General features: G+C 38.8%; 1 protein-coding gene across 1 annotated transcript; it reads right to left on the bottom strand.

Annotated features, from left to right (window-relative positions):
• Window positions 1–515: 515 nt before the first annotated feature.
• On the bottom strand, window positions 516–17,623 carry slc18a1 (solute carrier family 18 member A1). The gene is made up of 16 exons (XM_082187543.1): window positions 17,490–17,623; window positions 14,554–14,683; window positions 13,811–14,150; window positions 13,630–13,688; window positions 7,984–8,067; window positions 5,306–5,398; window positions 4,719–4,808; window positions 4,585–4,628; window positions 4,399–4,459; window positions 4,067–4,162; window positions 3,624–3,702; window positions 3,453–3,504; window positions 2,577–2,640; window positions 1,667–1,786; window positions 938–1,071; window positions 516–848 (listed from the first exon to the last, which is right to left on the bottom strand). The coding sequence occupies exons 2-16, from the start codon at window positions 14,666–14,668 to the stop codon at window positions 741–743; spliced, it is 1,539 nt and encodes a 512-aa protein (XP_082043669.1). The 5' UTR covers window positions 14,669–14,683; window positions 17,490–17,623; the 3' UTR covers window positions 516–740.
• Between the last annotated feature and the right edge of the window lie 569 nt (window positions 17,624–18,192).

Raw genomic sequence — 18,192 nt, 5'->3', positions numbered from 1 at the left:
AGTAATAATACATAAAATGTACTGGGGAAATGCATGTTCATTCATTAGACAGATTTGTCAATGAATTAGTGGAGATAATTCCATTTCTATGGGACTGCATTTTATAAAATGCATTTGCCTGATTCAGTGCATCTTGAACTTGTATTTTCTGTTGGATCTGGCAGGTTTGATCAGTTATTTTCCAGTATGTGAAGAAATCCTGGCTGGTGTAGCTATATTTAACATCTTTTAATGAGGTCCACAGAGATTCCTTTGCTTCGTCCAGTCGTCATCAGAGGTTGGTTATTTTCCCTGCTCTATCTAGAACATGACAGCTGCGCAAATGGATTTTTAAACACAGTCACATTTGTTATTATCATATTTTTATTGTGGTATTGTAATTTCTTGGAGGGGGGAAACAATACAGACACAATTGAAATGAAGGACACTGCTTACGTCTTGGACAAAGCTCCCAATTTCGGGACTTGTGGTCACTCTACTAAAGGGTACGACACATCACAATGAAAACAATCAAATCAAGTTGACAAAGTATAGGCCCATTTATTTCATTCAAACCAACTGACAAAAGACATGATAAACAACAATTACACAAGTGTACAGCTAAGAAAACAATATTTATGTTGCACTAACTATTTGTACTCAAAGTAATCATATATTGAAGGATGGGTAAAGTTACAATATTGTTTAAACCTGTAAAGATTGATGATTCGTTGACAAGTTCCTTTATGAGAATGTGTACATCACTCTTCAGTGTCCTCCTCACTGTCATCACTCAGGGGGAATTCTCTGTTCCCACGCTGTGTATTGTAGCTCTTCACATGCATTGGACACTCCTGATTTATAATAGCCTTTAGAAACAAGCGTCAGCCTTCATTATGAAACATTTGTAAGCATATTGATAAAGACATGCAGGAACAGTTACATGTGTGAGTCTCACCATCTTCTCTTCCCGAACAGCAGGATTTTTGAGGAAGAAGCAAAGGGGTGCATACAGGATGTTGACTACGCCGATGATCACCATGAGATTAGGGAAGCCGATAGCTCTTACTATTGCCCCACCGGTAGATGGACCTACAGCATGAACACACAAAGAAGGAAGAGTTAATTTGGCTCCCAAGAGCTCTTAGGGTGAGCAAACACTACACTACACAAAACATTAGAAGTTTTGAAAATAGATCTAAATGGGATGTGTTTTTTTTTTTTTGTAACTTGGTAACGGTTACACAACAACGGTGTAATAAAAATGGAAACGTTTTTCTATTCATTTTTTGCATACAGGTGACAACGTTGTCAAAATTAACCGCACACATCACACAGATCTGCAAAAACGAATAAAAATGCTGTATTATGCATGCCAGGCCAGTAGTTGGTGATGTCACTTTGTAAAGAAAAACAATGACATCAACGTTTACATTTTTGTAGTTTAAAAGGAAATGATAACGATATTGTTTTCAAAAACGAGCAATTTGAAACCCGTTTTTAAGCGTTTGCATTTTCAGGGCCCCAAAACACTTGTCGTGTAAATAAACGGCCAAAATGCATAAAAAGTTTTCAGTTTTTAGTTGAAAACAGTATTGTGTAAACCGCTTCCTATAGGAATAAATTGCACAAAACGTGTCTATTAGTAAAAATATATTCAAGTACATCTGAACTGAGGTGCAATTACCAACAGCAAATCCCATGCAGAGTGCCACATCAGCAATAGCATACACGCTTCCATACACAGAGGCATGTCGGATATCCACTAGGTAAGCCATTATTGCCATCATAGAAGAATCAACCATTCCTACACGCACAAAAAAAAAAAAAAAAAAGTATATTTCCTTATGTCATGCAAAGTAATAGAATTATGTATGTTAAAAGCATAGTTCACACAAAAATGTTATGTTTTCTTTCTTCTGTGGAACACAAAAGATAAAGAATGTTTTTGCTTATACAGTGAAAATCAATGGGGTCCAAAACAAAATTGGACCATGCTGACTTCCATTGCATGGGCAACAACACAGAGACATTTTTTTAAAACTGTATCTACTTTTGCGCACGTATATATTCAAACGCGCATACCTATAGACTAAGCACGTAATATGCATGTGCACGCCGTCACCGTTTTCACAGATTCATGTTTTTGAAGTTTACACGGAGATGATAACGTTTTCAAAAAATGTCAAAACTTTACAAACTTGCACCTATTTCTAAGTTTGCGTCCTCGAGCCACCAAACACTGGTGTCATGCAAATGAACGGCCAGAATGCATTAAAAGTTTTCTGTTTTCAGTTAAAATGGTGTTGTGTAAACGGGCTCTAAATTAATGATTTTTACAACGGAAGTGTATCAATAAATTACTTTAGCTGGTCAATAGCTTTTTTTCTAGAGCTGCTGTACAATCTCTGTTCCATTCATTTCCTATTATCACTGTAAAGCTACTTTGTTTAAAGTTGTATATAAAAGAAGGTGACTTGACTTGAATTGACTTTTGTGCCCCACAGAAGAAAGTCATGAGTAAATTATGTCAGAATTTGCATTTTTTTGGTAAACACTCTTTAATACTGAATGAGAATTAATTAAATAATATTCACCAATAGCAAATCCCAACCCTCCATTGGGACCAATAAGACCATAGATGTTTTTGGCAAAGGGAACCTACAACAAATTCATATAATGTTACTGTAACGTGTATGTTGTGTTTTGGTTTAGTTTTTTCAGTCAGTGCTATGTTCCGTTTTGCCTCAGTTCCCAGTCATTTCCCTGGTTGTTAATTAGTTAACCCTGTTCTGTTTTACCTCGATTACTCTCCCTGTGTATTCAAATCCTTAATTCTGTCTGTTCATTATTCTGTCATCTATGTTGATTTGGTTGATTATTACAATCACCACAGTCCTTTTATATATATACAGTACTGTTTAAAAGATTGGGGTCAGTAAGATTTTTAAATCTGAAAGAAGTCTCTTATTTGCACGAATGCTCAATTTATTTGACCAAAAATACAGTAAAACTGAAATATGGTGAAATATTATTACTATTACAACTATTTTGTATTTAAATATATTTTAAAATTAAATGTATTCCTGTGATGACAAAGCTACATTTTCAGTAGCATTACTCCAGTCTTCAGTGTCACGTGATCCTTCAGAAATCACAATATAAAGCTAATTTGGTGCAATATTTTTATAATGTTTTTGTGGCAACAAAGATACATTTTTGTCAGTATTTTTTTATAAAAAGAACATTCAAAAGAACAGCATTTATTTAAAATTAAAAATCTTTTGTAATATTATAAATGGTTTTACTGTCACTTTTGATTAATTTAATGAATCCTTGCTGAATAAAATTATTAATTTCCTTAAAAATTTACTGACTTTTGAAGGGTAGTGTAGTTGTTTTATACATAGTTCAAGCACGCATGGGCCTTGCTGTTCTTAAAGTGTAATGCAACATTGACTTGTGATACTCACACAGAGCAGACTGATGCCAACTATAAACATGCCAATCATGGAGCACAACCACCTAAATCAAAGAGACACATTTCTAAATTATGCAAATCTTGCCTCTGTAGACAGGCAGGATTTGCTTTGCCAACCCATCCCCCACAAACACACACATACAAAATGACTTTTAGCTATTACCTTCCCATTTTAATGGCCAGTATACCAAATAGATTGGTTCCAATGAGGTAAAAAACACTGGCTGGTAGGAAAGCCATACCTGCAATATCAGTGGCTACAATTAATTCAGTCAACAGACAGACAGACATAACGCAGAGAAAATATTTAACAAATTCATCAGAACCATCAGAAACCTCTTACTGGCTGGCTTCTTTTAACTCTTACCAGCTGATTGAACTACACAGAGAAACCAAAGATCTTCTCAAAAAGCCACATGTTTCACTTATTTCTCACTAAGGAAGTTACTAATGATATAATGGTTCTGAATTCTTTCAAGTAAATGACTTTAACATTAAATTTGTCAGAGAGGAAGCAAACAGGAATCAGATAAAATTATCTAAATAAGCAGGAAGTGAAGTTGTTTCAATCACATTTTAATGACTTGGAATAATAGAGTTTCTTACCAAGCTGCCATTTTGGCGAGCACATTGTTTGCATCATCCAGATGGGAAGAGTGGGCTCTAAAATAGCCACCCCCATGTTTGCAAAGCACAAAGATCCTGTAATTATATACAGGAACCATAATCTTACTCATCATTCACTCAACATAGCTCTTCATCCGCTTCATTTACAAATCGTTTTAGCTGCTCACATCAAAACATACAGCCACGATTTTATGGAGGCACACATGTAATTACAGAAACAGCTAGTACACCTCCACAACAACTTTTTAAACTGATTTGACTGTGGGCAGTATTTGAGGAAGTATTTGATTTGGTTTTATTTACACACACACCTGCACTAATGAGTATGTAGGGATCCTTCAGCAGGGTAAGTAATGGTGTTCCTTCCACACTCTGAACAGAAGACACATAAAAAATCACTCCAACTTATCATAGTAACAGTAATGCATTTCTCATTTCAAACATTTCTCATCTATCAACTTTAATATCTCTCATTTTAATAAATGAATGCTACTCACCCCTGGAGATATTTTTGAGGGCTGAAGGATGCAGAGCTGGAGGGCTGGGTATTGAAAATAATTCGATAAATCAACTTAATTTAATGTAACAGGCCAAAGGAGCATATTCATTATTAGTTTTACTAATGTCTTACCTCCATCAAACAGAGCCAGAAAGGCAAGGACGAGGAACGGAGAACTTTTACCAACAAACTCGTACATAACACTGCCAAATGGCGCTCCAACTGAAACGAGTACATTTTGCATTGTCAAATTTTTTTATTTGTGGCACGAATTCTGTCACCTTCATTCAGTTGCATTATAATTGCTGGTCATTTTCAGATGTTATAATTTGGTGCATTGCATGATGTTACTTTACATTGTTATATAGTGTCATATAATGGTGTCATATAATGGTGTCCTGCATTGGCACCATTATATGAGAAGTGAACTGAGCTGGACGATGACATCACTGTTTTCTCCAGAGCGGATGTATAGATAGATGAACTAAATTAATAACTTTTTTACAACAGAAATTAACCTTCACTGAACTTACTTAAGCTTGACTATGACACTATTTTCTTCTAGATCTGCTGTACAGCCGAAACAAACGTTGTTGCATTATTTTCCTGTTATCACTGTAAAGCTCCTTTGTAACAATCTGTATTGTAAAAAGCATTATATAAATAAGGGTGACTGTAAAGCACAATATAGAAAAAAATACAGTACTACATTAACTTACTGAGCACTCCCATGGCAAGTCCTCCCAGTGCAAATCCCATGGCAGTTCCTCTCTCATTGTCATCTGTGTAAACACTTGCTAACATTCCCAGACCTACAGAAGTACACAGTCATTTTTATCATACATACAGTGGACATAAAAAGTCTGCACACAACTTTTAAAACAACTGGTTTTTGTGATGTAAAAAAAAATGAAACAAAGATAAATCACTTTTGTAGCTTTAATGTAAAAATGACAACCTATGTGATGCCACTGAAAACCAAAGTGACACATTTCAGAGAAAAAAAGCTTAACTGTTAAAGTGTGCACACCCTTTTATAATGTGGCTGTGTTCTGAATAAACTAATTATTAGGCTTATGTGATACACCTGTATTCACCTGAAGTGACTCTGATAAACTCCAAATAAACCTCAGCTGTTCACATCTTTTTTGAAGACATCTTCTTGGTTGCATGCTACAAGAGCCATGGGCTGCAAAGAGCTTACAAAGCATTAATGGGAATGTATAGCTCAGGTGAGCGAAGAAGTTTCCAAGGCATTAGATACACCATGAAACACAGTAAAGACAGCCTTAAGAGAAAGAGAAAAGTATGGCACAACAGTGATATTATCAAGAAAAGGGCATCCCTCCAAAATTGACTGAAAGACAAAAAGAGGACACTGGTCAGGGAGGCTGTCAAGAGGCAACATTAAAAGAGTTACAGCTCTTTCTGGAAAGTACTGGTTGCTCCCTACATATGAAAACTATCTCACGTATTCTCCATCTGTCTGGACTATGGGGCAGGATGGCAAGCCTTTTCCGACTAAAAAAATCAACCATTCAAATGCAAAAACATTCAGTATACCAAAAGCATGTGGAAAATGTGTTATGGTCTGTAGAGTTCAAGATTGAACTTTTTGGCCAAAATTGTTAAAGATTTGATTGGAGCAAAAACAACAGCACATAAAAAAAATTAAAAAAAAAACATACCCATGGTGAAGCATGGTTTGGACAGCATCAATTGAGGCAGTTTTTTTTTCCCAGCTGGATATTAGTGAAGGTGGAGGGAATCATGAATAGCTCCAAGTATCAGTCGATTATGGTTTAGAACCTTCTGACATCTACTAGAAAGCTGCAAATAAAAAGACCTTTCAGAAGAGTGAAAATATTCCCAAGTCAAGATGTGCCAAGCTGTGCCAAGACTCCTATCCAAACAGACTGTGTGCTGTAATAAAATCAAAGGGTGCTTCAACTAGTCCGGGACAGTGCACATACACATGCAGTTAGTTATTATTTATTTATCATGTTTTTATTTTTCTCTGAAATGTGTCGCTTTGGTTTTCAGTGGCATTGCATTCAGTGCTGTTTTTCTAGTGCTTTTAATACAATTCAACCACATGTTTTAGCCGATAAATTACTGTGTTGTAACCTACATAGTACAACTATTATGTGGGAATTGGATGATCTTCTATGTCGACTCCAGTTTGTTAGGCTGGGTGATAAAATGTCTGACATTATTTTAACTAAAACAGGAGACCCCCAAGGCACAGTTTTATCACCCTTTCTATTTTCATTGTATACTGCTGACTATAGGCACACTCAGACATCTTGTTGTATACAAACGTTTTCAGACGATACAGCCCTTGTGGGTTTAATTAATCAAGGTAATGATGTGGACTATAGAAGAGAGGCTGAGTTATTTGTTACATGGTATGATGAACATTTCCTAAAATTGAATGTGGAGAAGACTAAGGAGTTGATCATTGATTTTAGGAGAAAAAAAGAAGTGATACTACCAGTGATAATTAAAGGTCAGAAAATAGAGATTGTTTAGTCTTATAAATATCTTGGTGTCCATTTGGACAGTAAATAAAACTGGAAGAAGAATAGTGAGGCTGTTTTTAAGAAGGCACATTCAAGACTATTCTTTTTGAGGAAGTTGAGTTCTATTGGTGTCAGCAGGAAGCTTCTTTATGTTTTTTATCAGGGAATCATGGTTAGTGTTGTTTTTTAATGTTTATTTGTCTATTGTTTATAATGTGCAATGGTGGCAAATGAGTTTCCCCTTACAGGGATTAATTAAGTTTTCTAATCTAATCTAATCTAATCTAGTCTAATCTAATCTAATCTAATCTAATAGGTTGTAATTTTTACATTAAAGGTGCAAAAGTTCTGATATGATTTATCTTGGTTTAATTTTTTACATCACAAAAACCAGCTGTTTTAACAGGGGTGTATAGACATTTTATTTCCACTACACGCTACCGCTCAAAGATTTAGGGTCAGTAAGATTTTTTTTTTTTTTTAAAGAAGTTAATACTTTTATTCAGCAAGGATTGCATTAAAATGCTCAAAAGTGACAGTACATACATTTATAATATTATAAAAGATTTTTATTTCAAATAAATACAGATCTTCTGAATTTTCTATTCATCAAACAATACTGAAAAATTCAGCTTTGCCAGAACAAGAATAAATTACATTTAAAAATATATTACAATAGAAAACAGTTATTTTAAACTACTGATATTTTACAAAATTACTGTTTTTAATGTATTTTTGATCAAATAAATGGATCCTTTGTGAGAATATAAGATACATCATTGAAACACATCAAAAATCTTACGGACCCAAAACTTTGCATGTCTTTGCAAACTTACACATATTTGGTACATTATATCCCACATAAACCATTATACCTGCCACAGAGGAAAAAGATGATCCAATTCCCTGCAATGAGCGGGCGAAAAACAGCAGTGCATATGTCCCTGAGAAGGCAAACACTGCGGAGAAAGCATTCAAAGTCAGAGTCTACCTCATTTCATTTGTAGTTTGCACTAGCCATATAAAGTGAAACTATATAAACCACGTCAACAAACAACATATGGAACTCACTCAGTGGCTCACAGTAGTGTAGCCTACTTCAAACATCTTTATGAGCAATCATATTTTATATTGTTGCTCCTACACAGTTCACAAAAATGTTCACATTCAAATGTCAATGTTTGATATTAAGAAATGTTTAATGTTTCATGTTTAAAGGGTTACGATTTAATGGGAAAAAAGTCATAACTTAAAGGGTTTTTATAGTATTTCATTTTCTCCATATGACCGATAGTATACTATGTGTTTCTTAAAGTCAGCAATTTGGATTATTTCAACTTATTTTTTAAAGAATACTTATAGTTTTATTTATTCTGTTTATTATAATGAACTATATTTTACTTAGATTTGATTTATAATAGGCTACTTATATTTATTATATTATACAATATTTATTACATAAGTATAATACTTTTATTTGATTACACAAGGCCTATGAGTATAATATATTTATTATATTATAATGTAACTAGTATAATACTTATAGTATAATATAAAAATTCTACTATATTAAACTCAACATACTTCACCTCTCGCCACTGGTATATAACCATTTGCGTTGCATGTTTCGGAGTGAAGAGCTCCACTGTGATCATTTAAAGGTACAGCAGCATACCGTTTTTCAAAGCGGCTTGGTTCACAATAGAGAATGTGAAAATACGTCATGCACGTGTTTGAATAATTGATCATTATTTCCTTTTTATTTCTATTAAGATGCTTTGAAACAATCTGTATTGTATAAAGCACTATAAAAATAAAGGTGCTTGAATTGACAAATACTTATGAGCTCATGGACAATTTTGCAGTGGCTGGGTGGGTCCAAGATCTGCTAAGCCACAAGCCAGCAAACTGTGAAAGCAGTGTCATATACTCGCAAAGGTAAAAAAAAAAAAACTTTAAAAAGTGACACGTAAAAGAAGTGACACGTAAAAAAAAGTGTCACTTCTTTTTTTCCTAATTATTAAACTAAACAAAATAGTAAACTTTAAAAATAGAATTGAGTCATATGCTGTATTCACACCATGTGGTAATTATTACTGTATTTATGAGATGACAACCCGTGGAGTTCTACTCGTCCTTTCAAGTCCTCAGATTTCTATATGACAACACTGTCAATAATAATCTGAGTTGTCATGTGGTACAGCGTGGTAAAAGACTGATCTCTTTTTTTTTTTTTTATGTAAAAGTGAACATTTCTATGAAGAGTGTTGTCTGTGCTTCTTCTGGAAGTCTCTCCTGGTGCTGGTGTGTTTACAGTGCGAGTGCAGAGGTGGATCGCAAGCTTTCTGAGCTCTCAACTGCTGTTTAAACAGCATTCTTTGTGTTTGTTTGTTCTGACGGTTGGTTAGAGGGCGAAGAATGTGAGTGCTTCACAGGTACAGGCTGCACCATCTCCTGTTAGTGTTGCCGCGGTCATTCTCCTGTGTGCTCCGACACAGGTGAGAGCACTATTTCCTCAAAAGAGCGGCACAGGTGTGTCTGCGTCTTTTTCAAGATGCCATTCCACCTGTGCATTTCTGGATGCAGCTTTTGTGGATGGTTCATGTTCTCATTGCAGGAACATGACTATCTCGGTGCTGAGATCAATACTCGCCTTCATCCGTGAAGGTGGAGTCCCCATTCCCATGCCCCGCTCTAGCGCCCCCTGCTGGCCAAACCCAGAAGAGAGCTACTGCGCCATGTGGGATGGGTGATCTGAGGATCACATTGAGGGCTTCCACACCCGATAACCAGTCCCCGTGGGCCCCTCACTCCTCTGTCGCACCACAGCTGGTGGAGCTCCCTGTGGAACGTGCTGGTCCCTCTGCAGTGGGGTTTCATGCGTTTCATTCGGGGCTCCTCCTGAGGATAGGATGTCGATCGCTGCATTGGATGGGGAGCTGGAGTCTGGATATGATGACTCGGCTGTGCTACCTCCTTCTGGGAGAGTAGTGTTGCCCGAGCCAGATCCAGAAGGGACTTGCTGCTCCAGCATATCAGTCAGCTGGGTCTTTGGGTCAACTGGGAAAAGAGCAAACTTGCCCCCGTGCAGAGGATCTCTTTTCTCAGTATGGAGCTGGACTCGATCCACCAGACGGCACACCTCACAGAGGATCGTGTCCGGTCGGTGCTGAACTGCTGTCAAGAACAGAGCAGTGGTCCCACTGAAGCTTTTTCAGAGGCTCCTGGGGCATATGGCATCCGCAGCCGCAGTAACGCCGCTCGGATTACTTCATATGAGACCGCTTCAGCACTGGCTTCATGGCCGAGTCCCGAGATGGGCGTGGCAGAGCGGCACGCTCTGTGTGACAATCACCCCGGCCTGTCGCCAAACCCTCAGCCCGTGGTCAGACCCGAAATTCTAGTGCCCCTAGAACAAGTGTCCAGGTATGCTGTGGTCTCCACAGATGCCTCCAACACTGGCTGGGGGGCGACGTACAACGGGTATGCAGTTGCGGGGGTCTGGGCAGGCCCCCAACTGCATTGACACATCAACTGCCTCGGGTATGCAGTTGTGGGGGTCTGGGCGGGCCCCCAACTGCATTGACACATCAACTGCCTCGAGTTGCCAGTTGTACACCTTGCTCTGAGACACCTCAAAACGCTGCTGCTCGACAAGCATGTACTAGTCCATACAGACAACACTGCGACCGTTGCGTACATCAACCATCAAGGTGGTCTCGTCGCATGTCGCAATTCGACCGCCATCTCCTCCTATAGAGTCAGAAGAATTTGAGGTCGCTTCATGCCACTTATTTCCCCGGCCTGCTCAATCGTGCCGCAGACGAGCTCTCACGACAGCCTGTGGCCCCGGGAGAGTGGAGACTCCATCCCCAAGCGGTTCAGCTGATTTGGGGCTGCACAGATTGATCTGTTTGCCTCTCCAGACTTGTACTTTTGCCAGTTGTTCTACTCCCTGACCGAGGGGACCCTCGGCACGGATGCAATAGCACACAGCTGGATCCGGGGCCTCCGCAAGTATGCGTTTCCCCCAGTGAGATTTCTTGCACATACTGTGCAAAGTCAGGGAGGAAGAGGAGCAGGTCTTGCTAGTTGCCCCTAATTGGCCCGACCGGACCTGGTTCCCCGAACTTATGCTCCTTTCGACAGCCCCTCCCTGGCCCATTCCTCTGAGGGAGGACCTTCTCTCTCAGGGATGGGGCACCTTGTGGCACCCGCATCCAGACCTCTGGAAACTCCATGTCTAGTCCCTGGACGGGACGCGGAGGTTCTAAGTGATCTACCACAAGCTGTCGTAGATACCATCACTTCTGCGAGAGCACCCTCTACGAGGCATGCTTACGCCCTGAAGTGGAACCTTTTCGTTGAGTAGCCCGAAGATATTCGATCAGTACTGTGCTTTCCTTCCTGCAAGATGGGTTGGAGCGTGGGCTGTCTCCCTCCACCCTCAAAGTGTATGCTGCCTCTATTGCCGCACATCACCATGCAGTTGACAGGAGATCCTGAGGGGAGCAAGGAGACTGAATCCCCCCGTAGGATTCTATAGCCTACATGTCAAGCCGGTAGCTTCCTGTGTGCTCTCTTCGCATAGAAGCCAGCCAACACTGTAAGCCCCGCTCAAAGTGTTGGCTTGCTGCGCCATTCCCCTCCTACGGATTGGATATGTGCGCCATTCTTGCTCCAGTTGAGTTCCTCTTTAGCCGAACCCTGTTGAGTTCCTCCACACCCCTCGGCAACAGACGTGGCGGTGTGTTCGTTGCCTGGCCTAACACTCATATGCATTGGTGGAACCTGTGCTAGGCTGGGTCCCATATGTTGTGATCCCTATGGCGATCCCATATGTACATTCTTCCACAGTACAGCTCCCTGCGGCGAGCCCGTGTCTTTCCCTTGACAGAGCCCGCTCTGCCGTCTCTGACCGGTGTTATCTCCCGCCTGCTTAGGCCAGAGCCACCTCAGTGACATTCCATGTGTTGTACTACCCGGAAACGCCCAGTCCAAATGTGTACCTCCACATGATACCTCCCTACGGGCAGGATGTGGCTTTCCGCAGCGTCTCCCTTTCCACCGAAAGGGCACACTTTCCCAGTGTCCAAGTCTGTCTGAGTGGGTTATGCGGAAAAGCATTGGACTTCCCTGGCCTAAGCCCTGTCCCATCTCTGCCTCAATAATTGCGGGGGGGATCAGGAGGCTTTCGCTAGGTGCTGGAAGGTGGCAGCACTAGGTGGCATTTTAATTTGGATCCCAATCAGTACGGTACGTCCAACTACGTCGAATGTGACCAAACTGAAAGGGAACGTCTTGGTTACGTATGTAACCCTCATTCCCTGAAGGAGGGAACGGAGACGTAGTCCCGTCGCCACTATTGCTGGATCACCACTGACTCCGGGATCCGCTCGGCTCCTCAGCGAAAAACAAGTTGTGCGTGCATCCGCTTCCGTATTTATACCCACGCTATGGGGCGGAGCGCGAGATGCAAAATGAACAGTAAAGAAATGGGATTTCTAATTCTACTTATGATCCTCAAGGAAGCTTGGTTCATTTTGTAAATTTTTTGTTTTCTGCTAAATGGTTCAACACTCCCAAGTCCAGAGAAATTAATTCCCAATTCCGTTCCAGGGACTGAAATTCTCAAGCCCGCTCTAGAGAAAGCAGTTCCAGAGCCCGCTCCAGTTCATGAATCCAGTCCAGAGTTTGTTCAAGCCCCTGAGCACAGTCCAGTGTCGGCTCCAGCCCCTGAGCAAAGTTCCGAGTCTGTTCCAGAGAGTGAGGTCTCCGAGTCCATTCCAGTGAGTGAAATCCCAGAGTCCATTCCAGTGAGTGAAATTCTAGGGCCTGCTCTTCCTGCCGGCTCTGGAGAGGTCGAAGAGGTGGTTCTTGCACTTTAAGTTGACCTACCAAGACTCCAGGGCACACGCCCTCCCTCCCTGTTGGACTCTTTTGGGCGCAAGGTCACCTTTGATGTGTTTCATTGATTGATCCCGTTCACCTGTGTTCCTGTTAATTATAAAGACTATTTCAGCTTCCCTACAGCCACCAATCTGTGACACAGAGGATGTGAACACTTTTTACACTTTTTACACTTTTTAAACACTTTTTAAGTCGGAATCTCAGTCATTCTGACATGGCATGAATGCACCTAAAGGCAGTGGGTTTACAAGTGGGTGTAAACTGTTTACTCAAAATTCAATGTGGCATGATGTCAACTTCACATTCTCTATAAATGCTTATAAATGATATGCATTTCGATTAAAATTTACGTGCTCAAAAAAATTTAACATACGCAGAAATTTCCATTTCAAGCTGACTTTAACCATCAAAATAACATGATGACGACACACATCATAAGGTAATTAGCATGATTAATATAAATAGGCACTGAATAGAGTACCAATTAAATGTTTTTTCTGCCAGTGGAATCACTTTGGCTGGATTCAACGAGCACACTGAACTGTTCATGATCCTGGCCTTGAGAACCACTGCACCACCTGTCATAATTATACTTACATCATATAACTTACTTATTGTGGAGACAAACATGATGACAAACCCAGCAAACATTGGTATGTGATATCCAATTCTATAAAAAAGGCAAGCGTCAGATGTCAGTTTAATTCATTCATTCAGTCCTCTATTTTCACTATACTTCAGATAAAGAACAGTCATTTTAGATGATCTTATCTAAGCATGTCATGTAAATACCTGTTAGTGAGTGGGCCTACAAATGGGTTGACCATGAGTTGCACCAGGGCTTTGGAAGCAAACAGCAGCCCAACCCTCACATTCTCCTCTTCCAAAAACTCACTGTCCTCTTTACACCCATGTCGGTCAGCAGAACTCCTGTTGACCCCGGAACTTCCATTAGTGCTCAGTGCACTGGAGGAGATGGTGTGGTTGGCAGTGGTGACTGTGATGGTGTAGGTGGTGTTGTCGTACAGAGAGATGATGGAGGTATAGGTGGGCTGAGCCTCAGACGGGGTGGCAGACGGGCGCTCTTGTGTCTGGTGCTCTGTGGCATACAGGTAGGTTGGGATGATGGGAACTGGGGAGAATGAGAGGTGACGTGAGGATGGGAAGAGGAACAGCCGGTACCTGTGCCCGAGTGTGTGTTTGCGAATAGCCCTTCCCCTCTGCTGCGGTCTGTATGCGGCAGAGGTCAAACCGATGCAAGCTGGTAAATGTCATGGGCTTGTTGAGAGCAGAGTCGCTTGTCTTACACTACTCCTACTTTACATTTTCTGTAATGTTTTGACTTTTTGCATATACAGAATAGACTCAAAGGGAAACCAATGATGTACATGGTCAAAACTATGTGGACACCTTCTTGTAATCAGAAAGATCAGCTACACAAACAGGTACATAAAATATAGGCTACATTTAATGGCAGCAAATCTCTTCATCCTGTTCCAACATCTATCATTTGTTTAGCATGGCTGTTTACTTACCAACAACTGTTAGTAGCATGTTATCCAGTAGCAGGGCCACACAAACAACTACAAGCACCAGACGAGGAGAGCCCCTGCTCTCGCTGATCCAGTCCATAGGGTTCAGCATAGCCATAATTGACCTCTGTCACTGGACACACAATTATTGTTCAAATTAGCACAGTGTGTATTTTCACGTTTGTTAATTATCATACTTGCAATAACCTCAAATTAATTTAGAGACAACATGTAATATTTGTATGTCACAATGTTATATATTACAATGATTCAGGTACAACACATCTAAAGACCCCCATTAATAAAAATGTTTTTCATTTCCCTAAAGTGTATTATGAGATATACCGTTTAAAAGTTTGGGGTCAGTAATATTTTTAAATGTTTTTGAAAAAAGTCTCGTTTGCTCATCCAGACTGCATTTCTTTTATATAAAAAAAAAAAACTGTAAAAACTTTAATATTGTGAAGTATTAATCCAATCTGAATTAACTGTTTTCTATATTAATATATTTTAAATGGAAGTTATTCTGATATGCTGATTTCTTATCAATGAAAACAGTTGTGCTGCTTAATATTTTTTTTGCGAAAACTGATACATTTCTCACATATTTTCCAACAATTCAGGTATTATTCTGCTTTTCGAATATGAATGCTGAATGCTTTGAGCATAGAGGCCTTTAGCTCCATTATATCCTATCATAGAGAACAGATTGAGGGCCTGATTACAAATATGTAAAAATTTCATGAACAAATCCCTCCAAAAAAATTAAATCTGTAGAACATGCTGAAACCAATTGATTTTACAGATCCGAGTCAAATTGGACACACAGATTACTGTATACTGCATGCATTAAGTTAATAACTAGTGATTTTTACAATGGAAATTAATCTATTAAAAACTAGACAATGACTTTCTTCTAGAGCTGCTGTACAGCCAAAACAATCTTTGTTGCATTAATTTCCTTTTATCACTGTAAATCTGCTTTGAAACAATCTGTATTATAAAAAGCTCTACATAAATGAAGATGACTTGACTTGACTTTTTGGCACAAAACCTGGCTCCGAGAAGTGATATTAATTGTCCTTTTTAATTTTATTTTTTTGGTATAAAAATTACTCAAATATAAGTGTTAGGAGAAAATATAGTAACACTTTACAATAAGGTTCATGAACCATGATCTAACAATGAGCAATACATTTGTTACAGTATTTATTAATCTTTGTTAATGTTAGTTAATACAAATACAGCTGTTCATTGTTTGTTCATGTTAGTTCACAGTGCATTAACTAATGTTAACAAACACAACCTTTGATTTTAATAACGTATTAGTAAATGTTGAAATCAATATTAACTAAGATGAATAAATGCTGAAGAAGCATTGTTCATTCTTAGTTCATATTAACTAAGGTAGTTAACCATAGTTAACTAATGAACCTTATTGTAAAGTGTTACTAAAAAATATATATATTTATATAATATTCCTGTAGTTCAGGGAAAGGTCAAGGCATGATTTTGCCGGTCCATGATTTATCTGAACTACAAGGATATTATATGAACTAAAAAATGACAGATGGCATATTGCTCACAGTCCTCAACTGTACACTTGAAGAATTTTTTTTTTTTTTTTTTAATCTGAGGGAAGATTGTTGACACTAGGTGGTACTTGGATGTTTAGAGATAGCCTAACAATTTTGAGAACTCCTGATCTAATTCACATCCAACAAACATCCAACAGGTATTGAAAACAGAGTACCGGTAATTGTAACAGTGCTCAGGTCTCTATTCAGTCTTTTGGGATGTCTTGAGGACAGGTTTGTTCTTGATGGGCTCTTTCGGCAGGGCATGAATTACGTGCTGTGTGATTGAGTTTCAACAATATGATTACAGCTGCTGAAGGGCACATGAGGAACAGACTCAGTGTTTCAAAACACTCCTTTTATCTTTAACTGTCAATGCTTATCAATATTGCCCTTGGAAAAATGGGCAGTATTTTGTGTTTTTGACTTGTTACGATTTTCTTGTCTTGTGTACATACATAACTTAAAGATAAAATGCCTCCGTCATATGCTGTGATGAATACTAAAGCTATAGATGTATCCCATTGTATTCACTACGCTTCAAAAAATAAAACATTTATACATTTAATTTAAGTGATGTAATACATTTATTCAGCAAGGATACAATAAATTGAGCAAAAGTGACTGTAAAGACATTTATATTATTACAAAAAAATTATTTCAAATATAAAATGATTTTCTTTGGAACTTTGTAAAATGTTAAGCAGAGCAACTGTTTTCAATATTTTTAATAATAATAAATGTTTCTTGAGCAGCAAATCAGCATCTTAGAATGATTTCAACAATATTATTAGACAGTGAACACTGGAGTAATGATGCAAAAAAATTCAGCTTTGCCATCACAAGAATAAATTACATTATAAAATAAAATAAATAAAAAATTACATTGCAATACTATTTCACAATATTGCTGTTTTTATAGTAGTTTTTGGTCAAATAAATGCATTGGTGAACATAAGACTCCTGTTCACGGCCATACGCACATACAACAAAGAGCAGATCCACAAGTCAACACTGTTAACTGAGACCATGCTTGCAACATTAGTCAGCTCCTTATTGTTTTATCCAGCTATCACTCAACCTCTCTACATTACCATTTTGTGTTCCCAAACATTTAACAGTTATTAAAGAGAGGGGTTTCTGTTTTTTTTTTTTTTTTAAACTTAACTATTTGTATTTTGGTAACTACCAATCATGTTTTTTGATACAAGTCTGAAAAGAAATACAAGAAAATCCATCATAAAATACAAAACATATACTTTTCTGACATTATAAAACAAAATGTAATCCATAATCAGTCTCTGGTCACTGCCTTATATATAAATGAAATATCTTAATCATTACTTTTAAAGTTAGTTTTACCTTTGGATGCATTCTCTTCTCCAGCGCAGGAGTGTATTCAGTGTATTCAGGTGTGCGTGATGCAGGGGTCAGTTGTTGGATTTGTGGGTGTTGCTAAAGGAAGGGTGGTGGCTGTGTCCACTGCTGCATGGGATTTGTTGAGGGAAATATACAGACATGTACACGTACACGCACACACAAACTAACACTGCGTCATAACAAGAGTAATTGTGTGCATCTGCTGCTCTTTATTGGGTAGATGAATGACCTGCAGGCTTCTTTTCATCACAATGAGCCTTTATCTGTGATCTCTCATCCAGCCTCAACACACACAATCAGCTGCTACTTTTCAGGTTTACAACAGCGACCTAATTGTTGGAATATGAAACCAATGGTGATTGTTCATTATTTGACACACAAAAGTCTTACCAATAATATCAAAAGTCAGTGACAATTGCAGATTACAGATCCATCGTAACCTGTGTCAGTTTCATTTCCTGTGTAATGTTCGTTCAGCCACAGAACATCTATGGAAAATGTTAAATGACTCAACAGATTTTACCTTTGCCCTGTGCCATCTCTGGTAATTCAAATACGCGAACACGCACACGCACACGCACGCACACACACACACACACACACACACACACACACACACACACACACACACACACACACACACACACACACACACACACACACACACACACACACACACACACAC

Source organism: Leuciscus leuciscus, assembly GCF_965113295.1.
Source record: "Leuciscus leuciscus genome assembly, chromosome: 13".
NCBI classification, from domain to species: Eukaryota; Metazoa; Chordata; class Actinopteri; order Cypriniformes; family Leuciscidae; genus Leuciscus; species Leuciscus leuciscus.
This window is presented reverse-complemented; position numbering and strand designations above follow the sequence as displayed.

Excerpts from the sequence above, each read along its gene's own strand:
- slc18a1 (XM_082187543.1), bottom strand. The coding sequence starts at position 14,668 with ATGGCTATGCTGAACCCTATGGACTGGATCAGCGAGAGCAGGGGCTCT. Across the intron at positions 13,689-13,810 it reads GTAGGCCCACTCACTAACAG|AATTGGATATCACATACCAA; the intron begins GTATTTACATGA and ends CCTTTTTTATAG. Across the intron at positions 849-937 it reads CTGTTCGGGAAGAGAAGATG|GCTATTATAAATCAGGAGTG; the intron begins GTGAGACTCACA and ends TTGTTTCTAAAG.